The sequence below is a fragment of the Gigantopelta aegis genome, chromosome 3, assembly GCF_016097555.1.
Source record: "Gigantopelta aegis isolate Gae_Host chromosome 3, Gae_host_genome, whole genome shotgun sequence".
Lineage (NCBI taxonomy): Eukaryota > Metazoa > Mollusca > Gastropoda > Neomphalida > Peltospiridae > Gigantopelta > Gigantopelta aegis.
The window spans coordinates 78,236,880-78,253,773 of record NC_054701.1 but is presented as its reverse complement, the minus strand read 5'-3'; the positions used below and the strand labels follow the sequence as shown (position 1 = coordinate 78,253,773).

The 16,894-nt window shown below is 39.6% G+C and overlaps 1 protein-coding gene across 3 annotated transcripts in view; it reads left to right on the top strand.

The window, feature by feature from the left end:
• Positions 1-16,894, top strand: part of LOC121369119 (succinate-semialdehyde dehydrogenase, mitochondrial-like) — a 49,707-nt gene that overhangs the window by 23,935 nt on the left and 8,878 nt on the right. For all 3 annotated transcript variants that reach the window (XM_041493980.1, XM_041493981.1, XM_041493982.1), the window contains exons 7-11: positions 1,490-1,633; positions 7,780-7,923; positions 13,076-13,234; positions 14,330-14,499; positions 14,828-14,886. In XM_041493980.1, the coding sequence (XP_041349914.1) occupies positions 1,490-1,633; positions 7,780-7,923; positions 13,076-13,234; positions 14,330-14,499; positions 14,828-14,886 (676 nt within the window). The remainder of the gene's footprint in view (positions 1-1,489; positions 1,634-7,779; positions 7,924-13,075; positions 13,235-14,329; positions 14,500-14,827; positions 14,887-16,894) is intronic.

Below are 16,894 nucleotides of genomic sequence, written 5' to 3'. Positions count from 1 at the left end.
TGAAAAATAAAATGCTGTCCACATTTATTAGGCCTAGAAAAAAAAACAATCCAATTTTTTTTTTTAATTTTCATGCATTATTTTCTTTCTAATTTTTTTATTAAAGGCCTATTGTCACAGACTACTGACTTATTAAATGGCCTAACAAAGTATTATCTGAATAAAAATATATTTGATTCCCCCCTAAATGTACTTTAATCAAACATTTACGTAACCACCATACTGCACTTATTAATGACATTTTGTGAAAATAATTGAATTATGGCATTGGTCCATAATTCAAAAACCAAAATTACCAAGTGGAATGACATGGATTTCACTCCATCATGGTTCAATTAAAGTGCTACGATAGCTAGATTTGGTTTTCAAAAATTAATGTAATTTTTATTTATTATCCATTTTTAGTGCAATAAGGTCCTTAAATCCGTGACAGTATGCCTTTAACGTGGGTGAAAAGAGTATATACCGGTACATAACATTTTATCTGGACCCAAAGAATTGAATATACTGAAAAAAGTCAAAAACGCTAAAGTACCATACCTAATTTTTTTTCAGCATTGTCCCTAAAACACAATTTGTTTCAAGCCTTACTCAGTTCTACATGGGGCAGGATTTAGCTTAGTCGGTTGAGTGCTCGTTTGAGGTGTTTGCGTCATAGGATCGAACCACCTCGATGGATCCATTCAGTTGATTGGGGTGTTTTCTCGTTCCAGCCAGTGCACCACAATTGGTCAAAGGTCGTGGTATGTGCTTTCATGTCTGTGGGAAAGTGCACATAAAAGATCCCTTTGTTGTCAAATTTAATAGTTCATGCCTTTTTCTTCTGTCAGGATAGTAAGAAGCCTAATCAAGCAAATGTTGCTTTCTTTAAACAATAGAAACCAATGGTTAGCTTTTCTTTCCTTGTTTAATATAGTTATAATATACTCAACTCCGAGTCATATATAGTTCAGTGGTAAGGTGCTCTCTTGATGCGCCATCGGTCTTGGTTCAATCCCCTTCGGTGGGCCCATTTTTCAATATCTGGTGTAAGAAAGTGCTGTGGTATGTGCTATTCTGTCTTTGAGATGCTGCATATAAAAGATCCCTTGCTGCTAATTGGAAAGATTAATGCATTGTGTGGCATCAGCGGGTTTCCTCTCTCATTATCTGTGTGGTCCTTAACCATATGTCGGATGCCATATAACTGTTATTAAAATGTGTTGAGTGTGTTGGCGGGTGCGTACGTATCCACCCCCAAATTACCAAAGGTAAATTTTTTCGATCAAATTTAGATATGTAACGTAAAGGTGTTGTTGTTGTTGTTTTGGGAGTAGCCATTGTTGGTCCCATCGCGAGGAATTCGCATCCCCCACCACCACCACCACCACCACCACCACCACGACACGCACACACAAATACACACATTAAAAATCTTGCGTGCGGACCTAAATAAAACATTCCTTCCTTCCTTCCAAATCCGTATTGCACTGAATGTCTCTCATTACAGCTTGCCGAGAAGGCTGGCTGCCCTAAAGGGGTGATTAACGTGGTGACAAGCTGCCGGGAAAACGCTGCACAGATTGGAAAAGTTCTCTGTGAACATCCATTGGTCAAGAAGATATCTTTTACAGGATCAACTTATGTGGGCAAAGTAAGTTTCAATAGCACACGTTAAAATCTGAACAGGCACGGCAGAGCAAGGAGCTGTAGGGCTCTAGCCTTCCAAATAATTTTGAATCAAAAATATTATTGGGAGTAAATATTAAGGCAGAGATGAATGTTACTTGTAGAATGCAGGAAATTGCATTTCAGGACATCTAGTTTTCAAACTTTTTAGGAGGAACATACCCCCCGAACCCCCTAGAAACTTTGCTTTGCAACCTCGATCTCAGTCAGCCCCCGCCCCACCCCCCCCCCCCCCCCCCCCCCCCCCCAATGTCGACTTGCTTCCGCCGTGCCTGGTGAATGAATGAATGAATGAATGAATGAACGAACGGACAAACAAACAAATGAATGAACGAACAAAATAAATAAAGAACGAACAACTGAACTGATCGTCAAACGAATGAAAACAAACAACACACAAACACTTTTTAACGACACAACCGCAAAACACAAATCTGGGACCAATTTCACACAACATCATAAGCCTAGTTTTGCACGTAAACGTAAATCTACGACCAAACCACAACATTTATTACTATTATAGTACAACAAATACAGATTATAATTAAAATTCACATTTCATTTTCTTTTGTTCTTAAAATGTTCAATCTTCTGTAATGATGTAATTTTCTGCGTGAAATAGATGCCAAAAACCTATAAATGTATGACAGATATAACCGCTAGTCGCAAACGTAAACGTATGATGTTTTGTGAAATAGGCCCCTGAACGTTAAAGAAAGATATAAAGATATTTCTTTTTAAATTACCTGTTTTCAAAACTAGTGCATATTCCCCTAAGGATAGTAGTCTGGTTCGAACATCCCAAAAGCCAATGGGATGACTTAACATTCTTCTACTGCGCACATCTTCCTGTTCCGGTCACGTGACTATAACTTCCTTCTTTTTCATTCGTGTCTTATGTTTCGGACGTTCTTATTTTCTCTCCGTCGTAATCTGAGCCATCTATTTATATTACTTGGTTTATTGCGACAATTATGTTTGTAACACATTCTACAATGTTGTTGCTCTATTGTTGTACAATTATTTCAGTTGTAATCCCTTTCTTTAAAGTGTTATGTGAAAATTTTAATTTTTCCATATGTGCCTGTCAACAGCTATTGTCGTCATTTTTAAAATGGCAGCTTCTTGTTTACGGAATTGTACAGACTTATGTATTTGCTTTTTCATTACAGTTCATTGAAAAATGTCAGATACCAGCTCTTCTCGTGTGATGAGGTCTTGCAACAAATATAAGAAATTCATAGCGTCTCGCCATCTCCTGTGTTTACCCTTGTGGCCGACAGAGATACGGCATACCTCAAGGTCCTTGCCCAGCGGACCAAGAAAGTTGATACGGTTTCCACTTAGCTCCTCCACAATCGTCTATCTTCGAGTCTGTTGCTGAAGGTTTGAAGACTTTGCTGCCTAGTGTGTTACAAGACACCATTGCATCGATGGCGGCCACTATGGGTACCGATCCAGCGACTACGGTTTCTGCTAACGCTATGATTTCTGTATCGGCTACGGCTACGGCTCAAGTTACGGTGTCGATAGCCTCCGCACCTACGGGTGACACGGGTTCAAAGCCGATCCAAGGGGACATACCAGTTTTGACTCGGAAGTTGATGTCGTCTAAATCACATAGCAGAACTTCTATGGATCATCGAAGCCGGGAACATAGCCGATCCCCACGGACTTCGGCTCGTTCCAACCGACGTCACCATTCAAGAAGAGTGGAGAATCAAGCGTCATGGACTTTTACCAGGTCCGGTCGTGACCGTTCACGATCTCCACTGCCTTCCAGTGTCAGTGATCGACATGCCTGTGTGAGATTGTTACGAGATTGTCCTGATGAAGAGTCCCATGTATCCGTCGTCAATGATACCGATGCAGGGGACCGGAAGACAATGAAAGATTGTCTTGCCAATGTTTATGAGTTGCTGCCTTCGTTACCGCATCTGCCTGCACCAACTCGGAAGGAACCGGTGCTGATGATAGCCACAGATGCTGCACTAGAAGATGGTGTACTCTGATCATTAGCTGTCGATACTATGATTGCAGACATTGATTCGGAGTTTAAAGCAGCCTTTATTACTTCCATGATTACGTCCATGTCGATTATACTGACTCATCAGCGGCGCAACTCCTGTTTCACGGACGTTATTAATGATAACGAGAAGGCGCAGCAGTCCACTGCCATGGTTAAAGCTCTTCAGCTGATTTCCACTCTTGAGTCGTCCAAATGGAAAATTCCATTTCCACAGTCAACCCAAGTGGAAGAATACACCATTCAAGCGGCAGCCCTTTCGAAGAAACACAACTTGAAAACCTGACAGGATCCGAGATTCGACCCCAAGGAAAGCCTGCTCATCGTTGATGCCAGTCGGCCAACTCTGGAGTCAATGTGTGCTTCTGGTGTGTCGAACATTGGTTGAAATGTCCAGTGTCGGAAGTTGACTGCAGAGGTATTGGAAAAACTGGGAATACCTCTGCAACGACGTGTTTGTAACCGAGGTTTTACGACACCGGTACCGGCTGCAATTGTCTTCAACACCACCAAGGGAAGACTGCCACTCCATCTCTCACGTGCAGGTTCTGCCAGAGACAGTAAACAAACTGATAGAGAAAGGATCAGTCCGGACGATACCAGTGCACCACGTCACTCCGGGGTATTATGCATGATTCACTATCTGGCAAACTTCAATCTGCATCATCTAGAACCACCTCCTAAGTTCGAGATGTTCACTGTCCGGAATGTGAGAACCGTCATCCAGCCGAACGACTGGCTAGCCTCTCTGAACATCAAGGATGCTTACCTCCATGTGCCCATCCACCCTGCCTATCACAAGCATCCCAGGTTCGTGCTTCAGAGAGCGCACTACGATTGGATGGCCCTACCTTTTGGTATATCGGTAGCTCCTTGGCTGTTCACCCGGATAACAGCTCCGATGCCACGGTTTCTCCAACATCAGAGTATATCCTTTTACCCCTACCTGGACGACTGTCTTATGAAGTGCCAAAGCAAGATGAAGTTAGCGAGACACGTCAGGTACATACTTTAATTCTTGAATCGCCCCGGGTGGATTGTCAACCTGGAAAAGTCTCAATTGCAACCAACACAGAATATCCAGTTTATTGGAATTAAACTGCGTACCGATCTGGGACTACTTCAGGTTCCTACCGACAGATGGACCAAGATACAATCTGCGGTCTCCACAGTCCTGGCCGAACCTGTGATATTCCATGCAAGACTTGACTCTACGAAGCCGATTACAGTTACATCACCATCCATTTGAATCCATTAATCACATTGGACCACCCCAGACTGATGTTCAGCCTTCCTGACAACCTTCGGTCCAGTATCCAGTGGTGGCAGATTCCGTCGAACGTCTTAGATGGAGACTCTTTGTGGTCGTTTCAAATAACAGATCATCTATTCGTGGACGCCTCTCTCGAAGCATTGATACAGGCCTGGCACCGTCATCTCATTGAGGCCACTAAACGCTGGAGAAAGTTCCTGTGAATGCCTGTTTCGCAGATACGTGGTTAGGATCCATGTGTCTTGGTGAAGGGTCGTCACGGGTGGTCGGCCGCTACGGGGATGGTCCCTGACCTGGTTGTTTTGTTGATATCGTTGCCATAAGTACTATATGGTGTTTCTGTGGACGTTGAATTGACGTGCGACATCACACTGCGGGGTTCCAGATTCAAGCATCCCTATGACTCGCCATCTGTCATTTTCACAGAAGCGTGGCATGACGAAATTGCATCAAACAGTTCACTAATGGTGTGTTTCTGACTTCTGGACTTCTGAAGGCTGCACAGAGTGACAATGATTTGCGACTGAATGTCTGGCCTTTTATGGTGAACACTGGACAAGATTTCTCCCGAATATTCCATGTTTCTTGCACAAAGCATGCAATCGCTGCAACAACTGCTTGGTTGCATTTCTTCGAGATGTTTCATGTACATTTTCTCTGGTTTATATCCATAAATCCATTCACAAATTTATTACTCCAAACAATCCATGTCACAATATCTTTTGCCTTTTAGTATACATCACCTGTCCTCAAGGGATGATACCCACCCGGCCTCCCCACTTCCAGTTCTCCGTGCCATCCGCTCGGGGAAAAGAAGGAAGTTACAGTCACGTGACCAGAACAGGAAGGGGTGCGCAGTAGAATAATTTTAGGCCATCCCATTGGCTGTTGGGATGTTCGAACCAGACTCCTATCCTTAGGGGAATATTCACTAGTTTTGAGGACATGTGATGTATCTATAAAAGAGAAAACACTCAAGTTTTCTACAGTGTTGTAATGACGCCTTGATGTTGGAATTTTTAGTTTCTTTCTTGAAATATCACGGTGTCAATCTGAGGTTTGTAATAATTTCAAAAACTTGTTGACATTTCTGAAAATGTGTATATGCTTATATTTCAGTTTTTGTGATATTAAATTTTAACGGCGAAAACAATTATTTTCAATAGACAGTTTACAAGCGTTATTCATTGACAGGACTGTTAATGAATTATTTGGGCAGTGTTTGAACATTAATTGGAAGTAAGACCAAAACAAATTGTTGAAACAGACTATTTATAGTCTGTCCCATCATCCTGTAAAAAAAAATTGGTAAATAATATCAGTTTGGTTTGACGTAAGAAGAAAAGTAAAAGTGTTTTGGAAATAACAAAAATATACTATTTTTGTGTGCAATTTACAAATCAGTCGGCTCAGAAATAAATAATTTGTAGTAAATTTTTTATTATTGTGGTGTTCTTTTTCATTCTTTGCTTCTTTGTTTTTCTCTCTTTTTTTTCTCAATAATGTGTATTCAGAAACAATTAAAAATGTTTCACTGAACAACATCAATTAAGTTTTGATATTTGTCCTAGCACATTGAGTTCACGTAGATGCTTGTTCCACCTCACATTACATCCAAGAATATAAGCTACTCTTGAGTGGTTTTTTCGTAAGCCTAAAACTAATTCTAACCCTGATTGAAATGTTCAGATTAAACTAATAATTGGGTTCTGTAGTCCTTCCCATAGGGAATGCCTTTTTTATAGTGTGGAATTTATTACAAGATATTTATTTCTGAGCCGATTGTTTTCTAAATTGCACACAAAAATAGTTGTTGTTTTTCATTATTATTATTTCTAAAACGCTTTTACTTTTCTTCTTAAGTCAAACCAAACTTAAATTATTTACAAAAAAAAACAAGACAAAAAAGAAAAAAAACATTATAGGTGAATGGGACGGACTATAACATTACAGTTCAAATGAAATCACATTGTAGCCAGAATTTTCTTTTTAATTTAACCTGTCCTATTACCTATGTTACTTTCCCACTTTAAAAGTTGATTGGTCCGAACATCCCGACACGTGTTTGACTAGGAATCACTTGAGTACCCAGTGTGCCTTCTTCTGGTAACATGACATCCTCTTCTTTCCCTGTCGGTGGGCCCATTGGGCTATTTCTCGTTACAACCAGTGCACCACGACTGGTATATCAAAGGCCGTGGTATGTGCTATACTGTCTGTGAGATTGTGCATATAAAAGATGCCTTGCTACTAATGAAAAAATGTAGCGTGCTTCCTCTTTCTAACTGTGTCAAAATTACTATATGTTTGACATCCAATAGCCGATGATTAATAAATCAATGTGTTCTAGTGGTGTCGTTAAACTCCTCTTCCTTTGATTCAGGTTTTCTCCAATTTTATACCTGGCACATACCATATTGCTTACATATTTACCCATTAAAGGGACAGACCCTAGTTTCAACCCGTGAAAATTAACACGAAGTTTAGTTCATCTACAAACTTGTAACACATTTGGATAAAGTTACAATTGAGTGAAACGTGAGTCTATGACTTTGAAATGGTGAATTGCCCTGTAAAAATAGACTAAAACTCGACTTCTCAGACGCACGTACGTTTTTTTTAAATATGAGAAATGCATTTTGTGATATTAAAAACACCAGCATGACCCAAAACACTTCGAATGTACGGAAATGGATAACCTACACAATAAAATGTAAGTAAAGTATGATTTTAGTTATCAAAAATGGCTCTAATAGTAAAACAATATGCCTCCTAGGGTATGTCCCTTTAAATGTGTTTTTGTTGACTACAGATCCTACTGCAGCAGAGTGCCAGCACGGTTAAGAAAGTGTCGCTGGAGTTGGGTGGTAACGCTCCGTTCATTGTGTTTGACAGCGCTGACGTTGATGCCGCAGTCACTGGGACGATGCTGTGCAAATTCAGATGTTCTGGACAGGTACACAGATTTCAGTAATATAGCACTGATTAACCAAGTAGTTCTGGACAGGTACACAGGTTTCAGTCATATAGCACTGATTAACTAAGGTATTCTGGACAGGTACACAGATTTCAGTAATATAGCACTGATTAACAAAGTAGTTCTGGACAGGTACACAGATTTCAGTAATATAGCACTGATTAACTAAGGTATTCTGGACAGGTACACAGATTTCAGTAATATAGCACTGATTAACTAAGGTATTCTGGACAGGTACACAGATTTCAGTAATATAGCACTGATTAACCAAGTAGAACAGGTAGATAGTATTTCTATACAAATTGTTTTTGTAAATAATTTCAGTTTGGTTTGACCTAAGAAGACAAGTAAAAGTGTTTTGGAAATAACAAAAAAGTACTATTTTTGTGTGCAATTTACAAACCAATCGGCTCAGAAATAAATAACTTGTAGTAAATTGTTTAGTATGAAACAAAGGCGTTCCCTGTGGGACGGACCATAGTAAGCTACATACCTATTTGGTACTGGTTCTGTGTAGTCATCGCGTCGTACCGGTCTCGGTGGCGTCGTGGTTAGGCCATCGGTCTACAGGCTGGTAGGTACTGGGTTCGGATCCCAGTCGAGGCATGGGATTTTTAATCCACATACCGACTCCAAACCCTGAGTGAGTGCTCCGCAAGGCTCAATGGGTAGGCATAAAACACTTGCACTGACCAGTGATCCATAACTGGTTCAACAAAGGCCATGGTTTGTGCTATTCTGCTTGTGGGAAGCGCAAATAAAAGATCCCTTGCTGCCTGTCGTAAAATAGTAGCCTATGTGGCGACAGCGGGTTTCCTCTAAAAAAAAGAGTGTCAGAATGACCATATGTTTGATGTTCAATAGCCGATGATAAGATAAAGAAATCAGTGTGCTCTAGTGGCGTCGTTAAATAAAACAAACTTTACTTTCCTCGCCTCGTATGTCGGCTCTGGCTACGAGGGCTGTCCTGAGCACGTCTGGATACAAACATATAATCGGGAAATCAATGATTTCAAATCATAATGTTAGAATGCACTGCAAGTTGGTGGTTTGCATTTTGTCGTCGATTTGGTCTACTTCTAAACAACAGATACTTTCTTTTACCGTGTCCATTGGTCTGTAGTTGCCACACAAACACCAATCTCGGTTTCCCAATCGCGCAATATTTTCGACATTTTCTTCCAATTCATCGCCTGAAGATAATCCTATGTCGAAGTCCGATTCACTATCATGTTCGGAACGTTCAGGCTCAAATATAAACAGCTGGTAAGCCATTGATCAAAGCGCTAATATAAACAAATCTATCAAAAAGCACATGGTTTCACACACTGTTTACTGGCTGGCTGTTCACGTGCTACGTCACAGCCAATGCACGCGGTTTTTCGCGTAGTTATTTTATCCATGCGTGTGAAAAAGAATCCGTTTTAATATTGTCAATTAATCCTAAACCCGTTCACATATTAAACATTTTATTGCATCATTCTTCATTTTAGGCTCCATATTTGTTTAATTTGGCATTAGAGTCTACAGCCTTCCTTTGGGTAATATTTACACCGCCGTATAAAAGTGAAACAACATTTATCAGCTAGCGATGTCCATGGCGTACGATCAATTCAATTGAGAAATAAAAGAACAAAACAATGTTATTCCAAATTAGGGGATTTTTTATATAAACTTTTCCTCTTTTTTTTAGCCATCTTAAAATCTTTATGAAAATAGTTTTTGTACATTGTACTTTGATCGGTTTACCACAGCAAATTCCCGCGATTTACTGTTGCACGAGACCGACATTAGCTCGATCAGATATATATCTATATTTTTGCCCGTTTCAACTACACAAAAGTTGAGTCCGCTTATACATCATATCAACCTTTTTGTACCACATATTGAAGAGCAAAGGGCATATTTCAAAATACTACTTTTGGTATCGGATGGAATATAAAACATTGCCCTTGTATTCCTTTTAAGCCAATCACATTAGGAAGTAAAGTAATATCGTTTTGTATGAGGCAGGAGGAGCTGCATTAATACCATTCATAACAAATTCCTCATTTTGACTTAGCTAAGTTAGCTTAAATAATTTTGGTGTAGGACATTGATAGAAATCAATGATGCCAACTTAACAGAATCAGTGCAACATTCTATAAAGAGTATATGAGGGAAGTTTGATTAACCAATGTTAACCAACTAAGAAACAGGTTTCAAATCTAGATTAATTAATTTACTTCTTTGATTAACCTTTTGTCTTCTGTAGGCACTTTAGTTTTGGCGTCGGATGGAAATTATATTTTGGTGTCCGATGAAAAAAAAATCTCATACATTTCAACAGTATAATTTTAATGAATACTTTATACCACACCTAGATATATATTTTAAAGTGCTTTCTTCGTCATTATACTCCTGAGTTTGCTACATTGTAAGATGTTTACGACTATTAAAACATTTCTACCATTAAACTTACATATTAAATATATTTTCTTGTTTAGAATATCAGTGTCTGTATATATTCAATGTGTTTTTGGTCATCTTAATATTTGTAAAGCCCAAACTGGATTTTGTCTTCAAATAATTTCGTACGCACGAAAAAAAAAATATTTTAGGAAATAAAATAAAATTTAACCTAGTACAAATATTACAACAATCAGAAACACGTTTAATATACAGCCAAAAATATTTCATACAGAAAAATATATTTGATATGTAATTAAATCGTTAAAAAGTGTCTGTTAGTCGATAACATCTTAAAAATTGCAGCAAACTCAGGAATGTCACTTTAAAGGGTCCTTCCTGACTTTACAGACATTTAATCATGCCCCCGGCTAGCAAGGCTTTTAATGAATAAAATTGGTCATTAATTAAATGTTCTTCCTTATAATATTAATGTGAGTACACCATGTGTTTCTGGTACTCGTAATGTTTATAGTAGCTTAAACAGGATCTTTTTTAAACAGGCATGAAATTATTGAAGGAAAAATCCAGTGCGAGCTGCTACTTTGAATTTTTGGGTCTGGTGTTGACCACTTTTGAAATTTGTTTGTTTGTTTGTTTGTTTTGTTTAACGATACCACTGGAGCACATTGATTAATTAATCATTGGCTATTGGATGTCAAACATTTAGTAATTATGACTCATATTTATCAGAGGAAACCCGCTACATTTTTCCTGATGCAGCAAGGGATCTTTCATAGGCACTTTCCCATACAAGAAAGCACATACCACGGCCTTTGTCCAGTTGTGATGCACTGGTTGGAACGAGAAAAAAACCAATCAGCACTTTTGAAATATGCCCGAAACTAAGAGGTCGGTTTATCTACAGTCGACCAGAGCCATTTAAAAGACATCACTACGATCACAGTGTCTACATGGATCCGCTCCACCATTCTATGGTTGTATGAACCTGGGAGTGTTGCCTCCACAATCGGCATCTAACCTACATGAATTACGTGCACTTGCCGCTACGATGTCGTTGCACTGCAACACACCAATTAGCAACACACTAACTGAATGTTTTGGGGCTAGCGATTCCATCTTCGCTAACTACTATCTCTACAAGATGTCTCTACCGAAGATGTTGATGGGTTCCACCACCTGGGTGCAGTGGTCGCAGTTCAAGCTCTGGTAAACACAGGCCGTCCTCGTCGCCGCTGATGTTCTGTCTGGTTCCAGGACTCGCCTTTGACAATTGTTTGTTTGCATCACACTACGTTTCGCACTTGTTCAGTGAAAGAACTTTTGTCAGGATAACATTAGCCTTTTTAACACAGCACATCGGCAATTTGTTTCCACCCTACTGGACTAACAGAAACTTATTTTACTAACCTGGGACTGTCTAGTTCAATGTTATGACGGATACACCCATAACGTTGTTGTTGTTACTAACTCCATGGTCGGAAGAAGAAGGAAATGTTTTATTTAACGACGCACTCAACACATTTTATTTACGGTTATATGGCGTCAGTCTTATGGTTAAGGACCACACAGATATTGAGAGAGGAAACCCGCTGTCGCCACTTCATGGACTACTCTTTTCGATTAGCAGCAAGGGATCTTTTATACGCACCATCCCAAATATAGGATAGTACATACCACGGCCTTTGTTACACCAGTTGTGGAGAACTGGCTGGAACGAGAAATAGCCCAATGAGTCCACCGACGGGGATCGATCCTAGACCGACCGCGCATCAAGCGAACGCTTTATCACTGGGCTACGTCCCGCCCCTCCATGGTCGGTTACCTAACACGAGCATCCCCGATGACTACGCTTACCCGCCTTGTCAGAACCCTACAAGCAACGGATGACCAGTTCTTGGTTCCAACAAACCTGGGGCTGATTTCTCCATTCGTCTGACAGATGCCACAATCACTGCTGTTGTTACTGACATCACAGATATGGTCTGTTCCGGGCATCCTTAGTGCAGTGGGGCTAACCATGGCTTAATCTTCCAATTTGTCGAAATCCTTCCGGTCCATGGGAAGGAGACGAATGCATCCTTGGAGCATGGAACCCACTGCCTACTTTTGAATGCTGCATTTTGAGGTCAGGTGAAGTAGAAAAGAAATGAAGAAACCTTGAAAACTATATTTTAAGAATACTTCACCTGGCATTAAGGGTCTATACCCACCCAGCCTTTCCGCTTTCATTTCTCCGTGCGATGCGCTCGGGGAAAAGAAGGAAGTTACAATCACGTGACCAGAACAGGAAGGAGGACTCGTTAGACGATTCTTAGGCCATTCCATTGGCTGTTGGGATGTTCGGACCAGAGTAATATCCCAATGGCAATATGCTTTTTTTTCCAGTTCAGATGAAGTATTCTTAAAAGAGAAAACATTCCAATTTTTCTCCATTTTCCTGTCTCAACCAGTGTCACACGACTGGTATATCAAAGGTTGTCTGTGGGAAAGTGCATATAAAATATCCCATGCTGCTAATGGGAACACGTGTAGCCGGTTTCCTCTGAAGACTACAAATCAAAACTCACCAAATGTTTGATGTCCAATACTAGTCGTTGATTAATAAATCAATGTGCTCTATGGTGTCATTAAATAAAACAGACATATTTTAGTATGTACGAAATCCCTGACCTAAGAGATATATTGACCAAGTTTGTTGCTTTTGTTTCTATCTTTTTAGACGTGTGTATGTGCCAACAGAATTATGGTTCAGGAAGGAGTCTATGATGAGTATGTGAAGAGGCTTGCTGACAGAATGAAGCAGGAGCTCGTTGTAGGGGACGGATTTACAGACGGAATAAATCAGGGTCCACTTATTAATGAAAGGGCTGTGCAAAAGGTCAAAACTTAATTAATTTTGTTTTCAAAGTTTTATAGCTTAAAATGTGTTAATACTGTCACAGTAATTATTAAATTGTTCACACACTGATGCATACAAACACACACCTGGGGCGTAGCCAGCGAGGAAAAATTGCCGAGGCAAAACCAGACCTGTAAAATAAATATCGGTGTCATGGGGAAAATAAAATAAATCTGGGGAAATTCCAGACGAGGCAAGCGCCTCGCTTGTCTCATGCTGGCTACGCCATTGCACACATACACAGACACAGTGGTGCACACATATGAAAACAAACGACAGGAAAGTTTAGTTATATATGCTTTGATCAAAATAGCTTTATCATAGATTGTTACAAATTATAAAATGTCTGAATAGTAATTCTTATTGAGAATACCCCGAGTTGAACAGTGGGTTAATTTACTGTCATGTAACACGTGTAATACTAGCTCGAACCACCTCTAGCCCTCCCCTTATTGATATGTTGTATACAATAATCACTCCAACATATCAATAAGGGGAGGGCTACAGGTGACTCGAGCTAATGTAATACAACCTATTAAACATTTAACTATAAAGCATCAGTGTTTCTGCCAGAAAGAAATTTAGGGTTCTGGTGCTATAGAATTGAATGTAACCACAGTCAGCATGAGGTTGGGGGGGGGGGGGGGGGGGGGGGGGGGGGGGCTCCTCCAGAAAGAAAATGAGTTAAAATTAGGGTTAAGAAAATCATACAGTAATGATAAGAGCAATTAATTTTGTCAGAAGGTTAACTTAATGCTCTGGCAGAAACCCTGAGCATTACATCAAGGTCTCTTTGACCCAATTATTTCAACAACAAAATGTTTGCAGATGGAATAGAAAATAAATTGGTACATACACAATTATTGCAGGCAAAAATGCGTATTCAGCTATATTACAACCATTGAAATGCACTGAATATACAAATATTCATGTTCCAAGCAAAACAAAATGTAAAGTGTGTATTGTAATTTTAACTATTAAAGAGGGATATATTAGTCGAAAAAGAGTTGCAATGGCCATACACTCAATTTCTTTGAGTTTAGTGTTTTACCTCTGTTGTTGTTTTTCATTCAGGTTGAGCGTCTTGTAAAAGATGCCACATCGAAAGGTGCTCAGATTGTACTTGGAGGAAAACGGCATGACAAGGGAGGTAATTTCTATGAGTCCACGCTTTTGAAAAACATCTCTACAGAAATGACATGCACCCAAGAAGAAATATTTGGACCTGTGGCCAGTGTAATGAAGTGAGTGTTTTCGTGGCAACTTACCCTTTTTTCTGAGTCATGGCCCTTCAATTTAGGAGATACGAAATTTAAGCCATCGGCCATATGGCTGGTAGGTACAGGGTTCGTAGCCCGGTATCTTTTAAGTGTTTTGTTTTAGGCCCATTTTGTCAGTCTATTTACCAATTGAAATTAATCATTTCTGTCATTTTGCGTTTCTTTTTTTGTTCAGTATATAGTCATTATATTGACTTGGAAGAATAACTAGGTGCCTGCTTAAGAGACTTTAACGTGATTCTACAAATATTTGTTACATTAACATGTTTTATAATTAATTTAATATTTCTAGATTCAAGACTGAGGAGGAGGCCATCGAAATAGCAAATGCTACTAGTGTTGGACTTGCAGGTATAGTGTTAGCGCAGGGCGCACATTAAGTTAATAATTTTCTTAACGTGCAGGGCGAGTTGCTTCCCTCTATTTAGCAAATTTAAAATGGCAGGGACATTTTTGAAGGTTGTCCGTGGAAGAATTATTTTGTTAATAATGACGCAAGTACTTCAATCGGAATTTAGTGAATACGGTATGTTATACATTTTTGGTTTGTGTGTCCATTTGTTGCACTGTTTTGGTTGAAAAACGGTTGAAACACGGTGAATACCAGCTATATATAGGGTAATGTAACCTTTTTCGGATGTAGAAAGAACCACACTTTCTACGTCTATTCGGACTAGTATAGTGTACCCTCAATTTATTGCTCCCCCCCCCCTCCCAAAACACCCCACCCCAACCGACACCTCCATTCTGTTTAACACAAACATCTAATACTGCCAAATTCCTGTCGAGTATCATTTGTAGACTACTTCTGTTTAATTCTTTCTATTTACTTCCATCACAAAACACGTTTGAACAGAACCCCATTTAGCCATTCAGGCGTCGGAAGAGGTACGGCCGTACCACTTTTTGGGCCTTGAACGTACCACCCCCCCCCCCCCCCCCTCTCTCTCTCTCTCTCTCTCTCTCTCTCTCTCTCTCTCTCTCTCTCTCTCTCTCTCTCTCTCTCTCTCTCTCTCTCTCTCTCTCTCTCTCTCTCTCTCAACCCCTCTTGCTACACTGCTTTTGTACTCTACAAAATAAGAAAGAAATGTTTTATTTAATGACGCACTCAACACATTTTATTTACGGTTATATGGCGTCAGACATATGGTTACGGACCACACATATATTGAGAGAGGAAACCCGCTGTCGACACTTCATGGGCTACTCTTTTTCATTAGCAGCAAGGGATTTTTTATATGCACCACCCCACAGACAGGATAGTACATACCACGGCCTTTGTTACACCAGTTGTGGAGCACTGGATGGAACGATTTACAAAATAAAGCGAATGTCCACAGTAATATAGCACTGATTAGCCAGTAGCTCTGGACAGGTACACAGATTTCAGTAATATAGCGCTGATTAACCAAGGTGTTCTGGACAGGTACACATATTTCAGTAATATAGCACTGTTTAACCAAGTAGTTCGCGACAGGTACACAGATTTCAGTAATATAGCACTGTTTAACCAAGTAGTTTTCGACAGGTACAAATATTTCAGTAATATAGCCCTGATTAACCAAGGTGTTCTGGACAGGTACACAGATTTCAGTAATATAGCACTGTTTAACCAAGTAGTTCTCGACAGGTACAAATATTTCAGTAATATAGCACTGATTAACCAAGGTGTTCTCGACGGGTACACATATTCCAGATTCTCTTCCTATGGTGCTCGCATAGTATAGATCTCATCATATACATTGCTTTCATGGTCGTACCAAGTTTTAATTGCTTCCGATGCTATGGATAATCATAATAATCATTGATCAGGTCACAAGTTGGTCATCACCCTGTCAATAGTCTAATAATGCATTTCATTCAACATAATCAGACCCAGATTTCCCATGTTAATTGATCTGTAAATGGATAGTTTAATACCTGGTTATTTATATTGTTGTTTTTATTGTTCTATTTCTTCAAAACTTAGGTCATTTTCTCCATGATATTTTTTAAGAGAAAACATGTGCTCTCAATGTCAAATTCACACTACTTTTGAGTAAAATAAATAGCAATATGAGTGGTTGATGAGGTGAGAAATGTTTTTCCCATGCAGAAATTGTTTTGCATGAGCACACAAAAGCAAGAGCAAACGTTTGCTTCAAACAATAAGAAATGCATTTTTATGACATTCAACAACTTGATCATAAAAATATCTTTGATACCTGTGACGGTACATGCCAGTCTGACGATCAGAGAAAAATATACCGACTCTGGAAGAGGTGGAAATATCAGATGATACCTGAGGTACCGCCTTGTACCCCCAGGCGATATTCGCTGTCTCTGAGAGTTTTGAATAAATAGCTAGGATTTTAGAGAT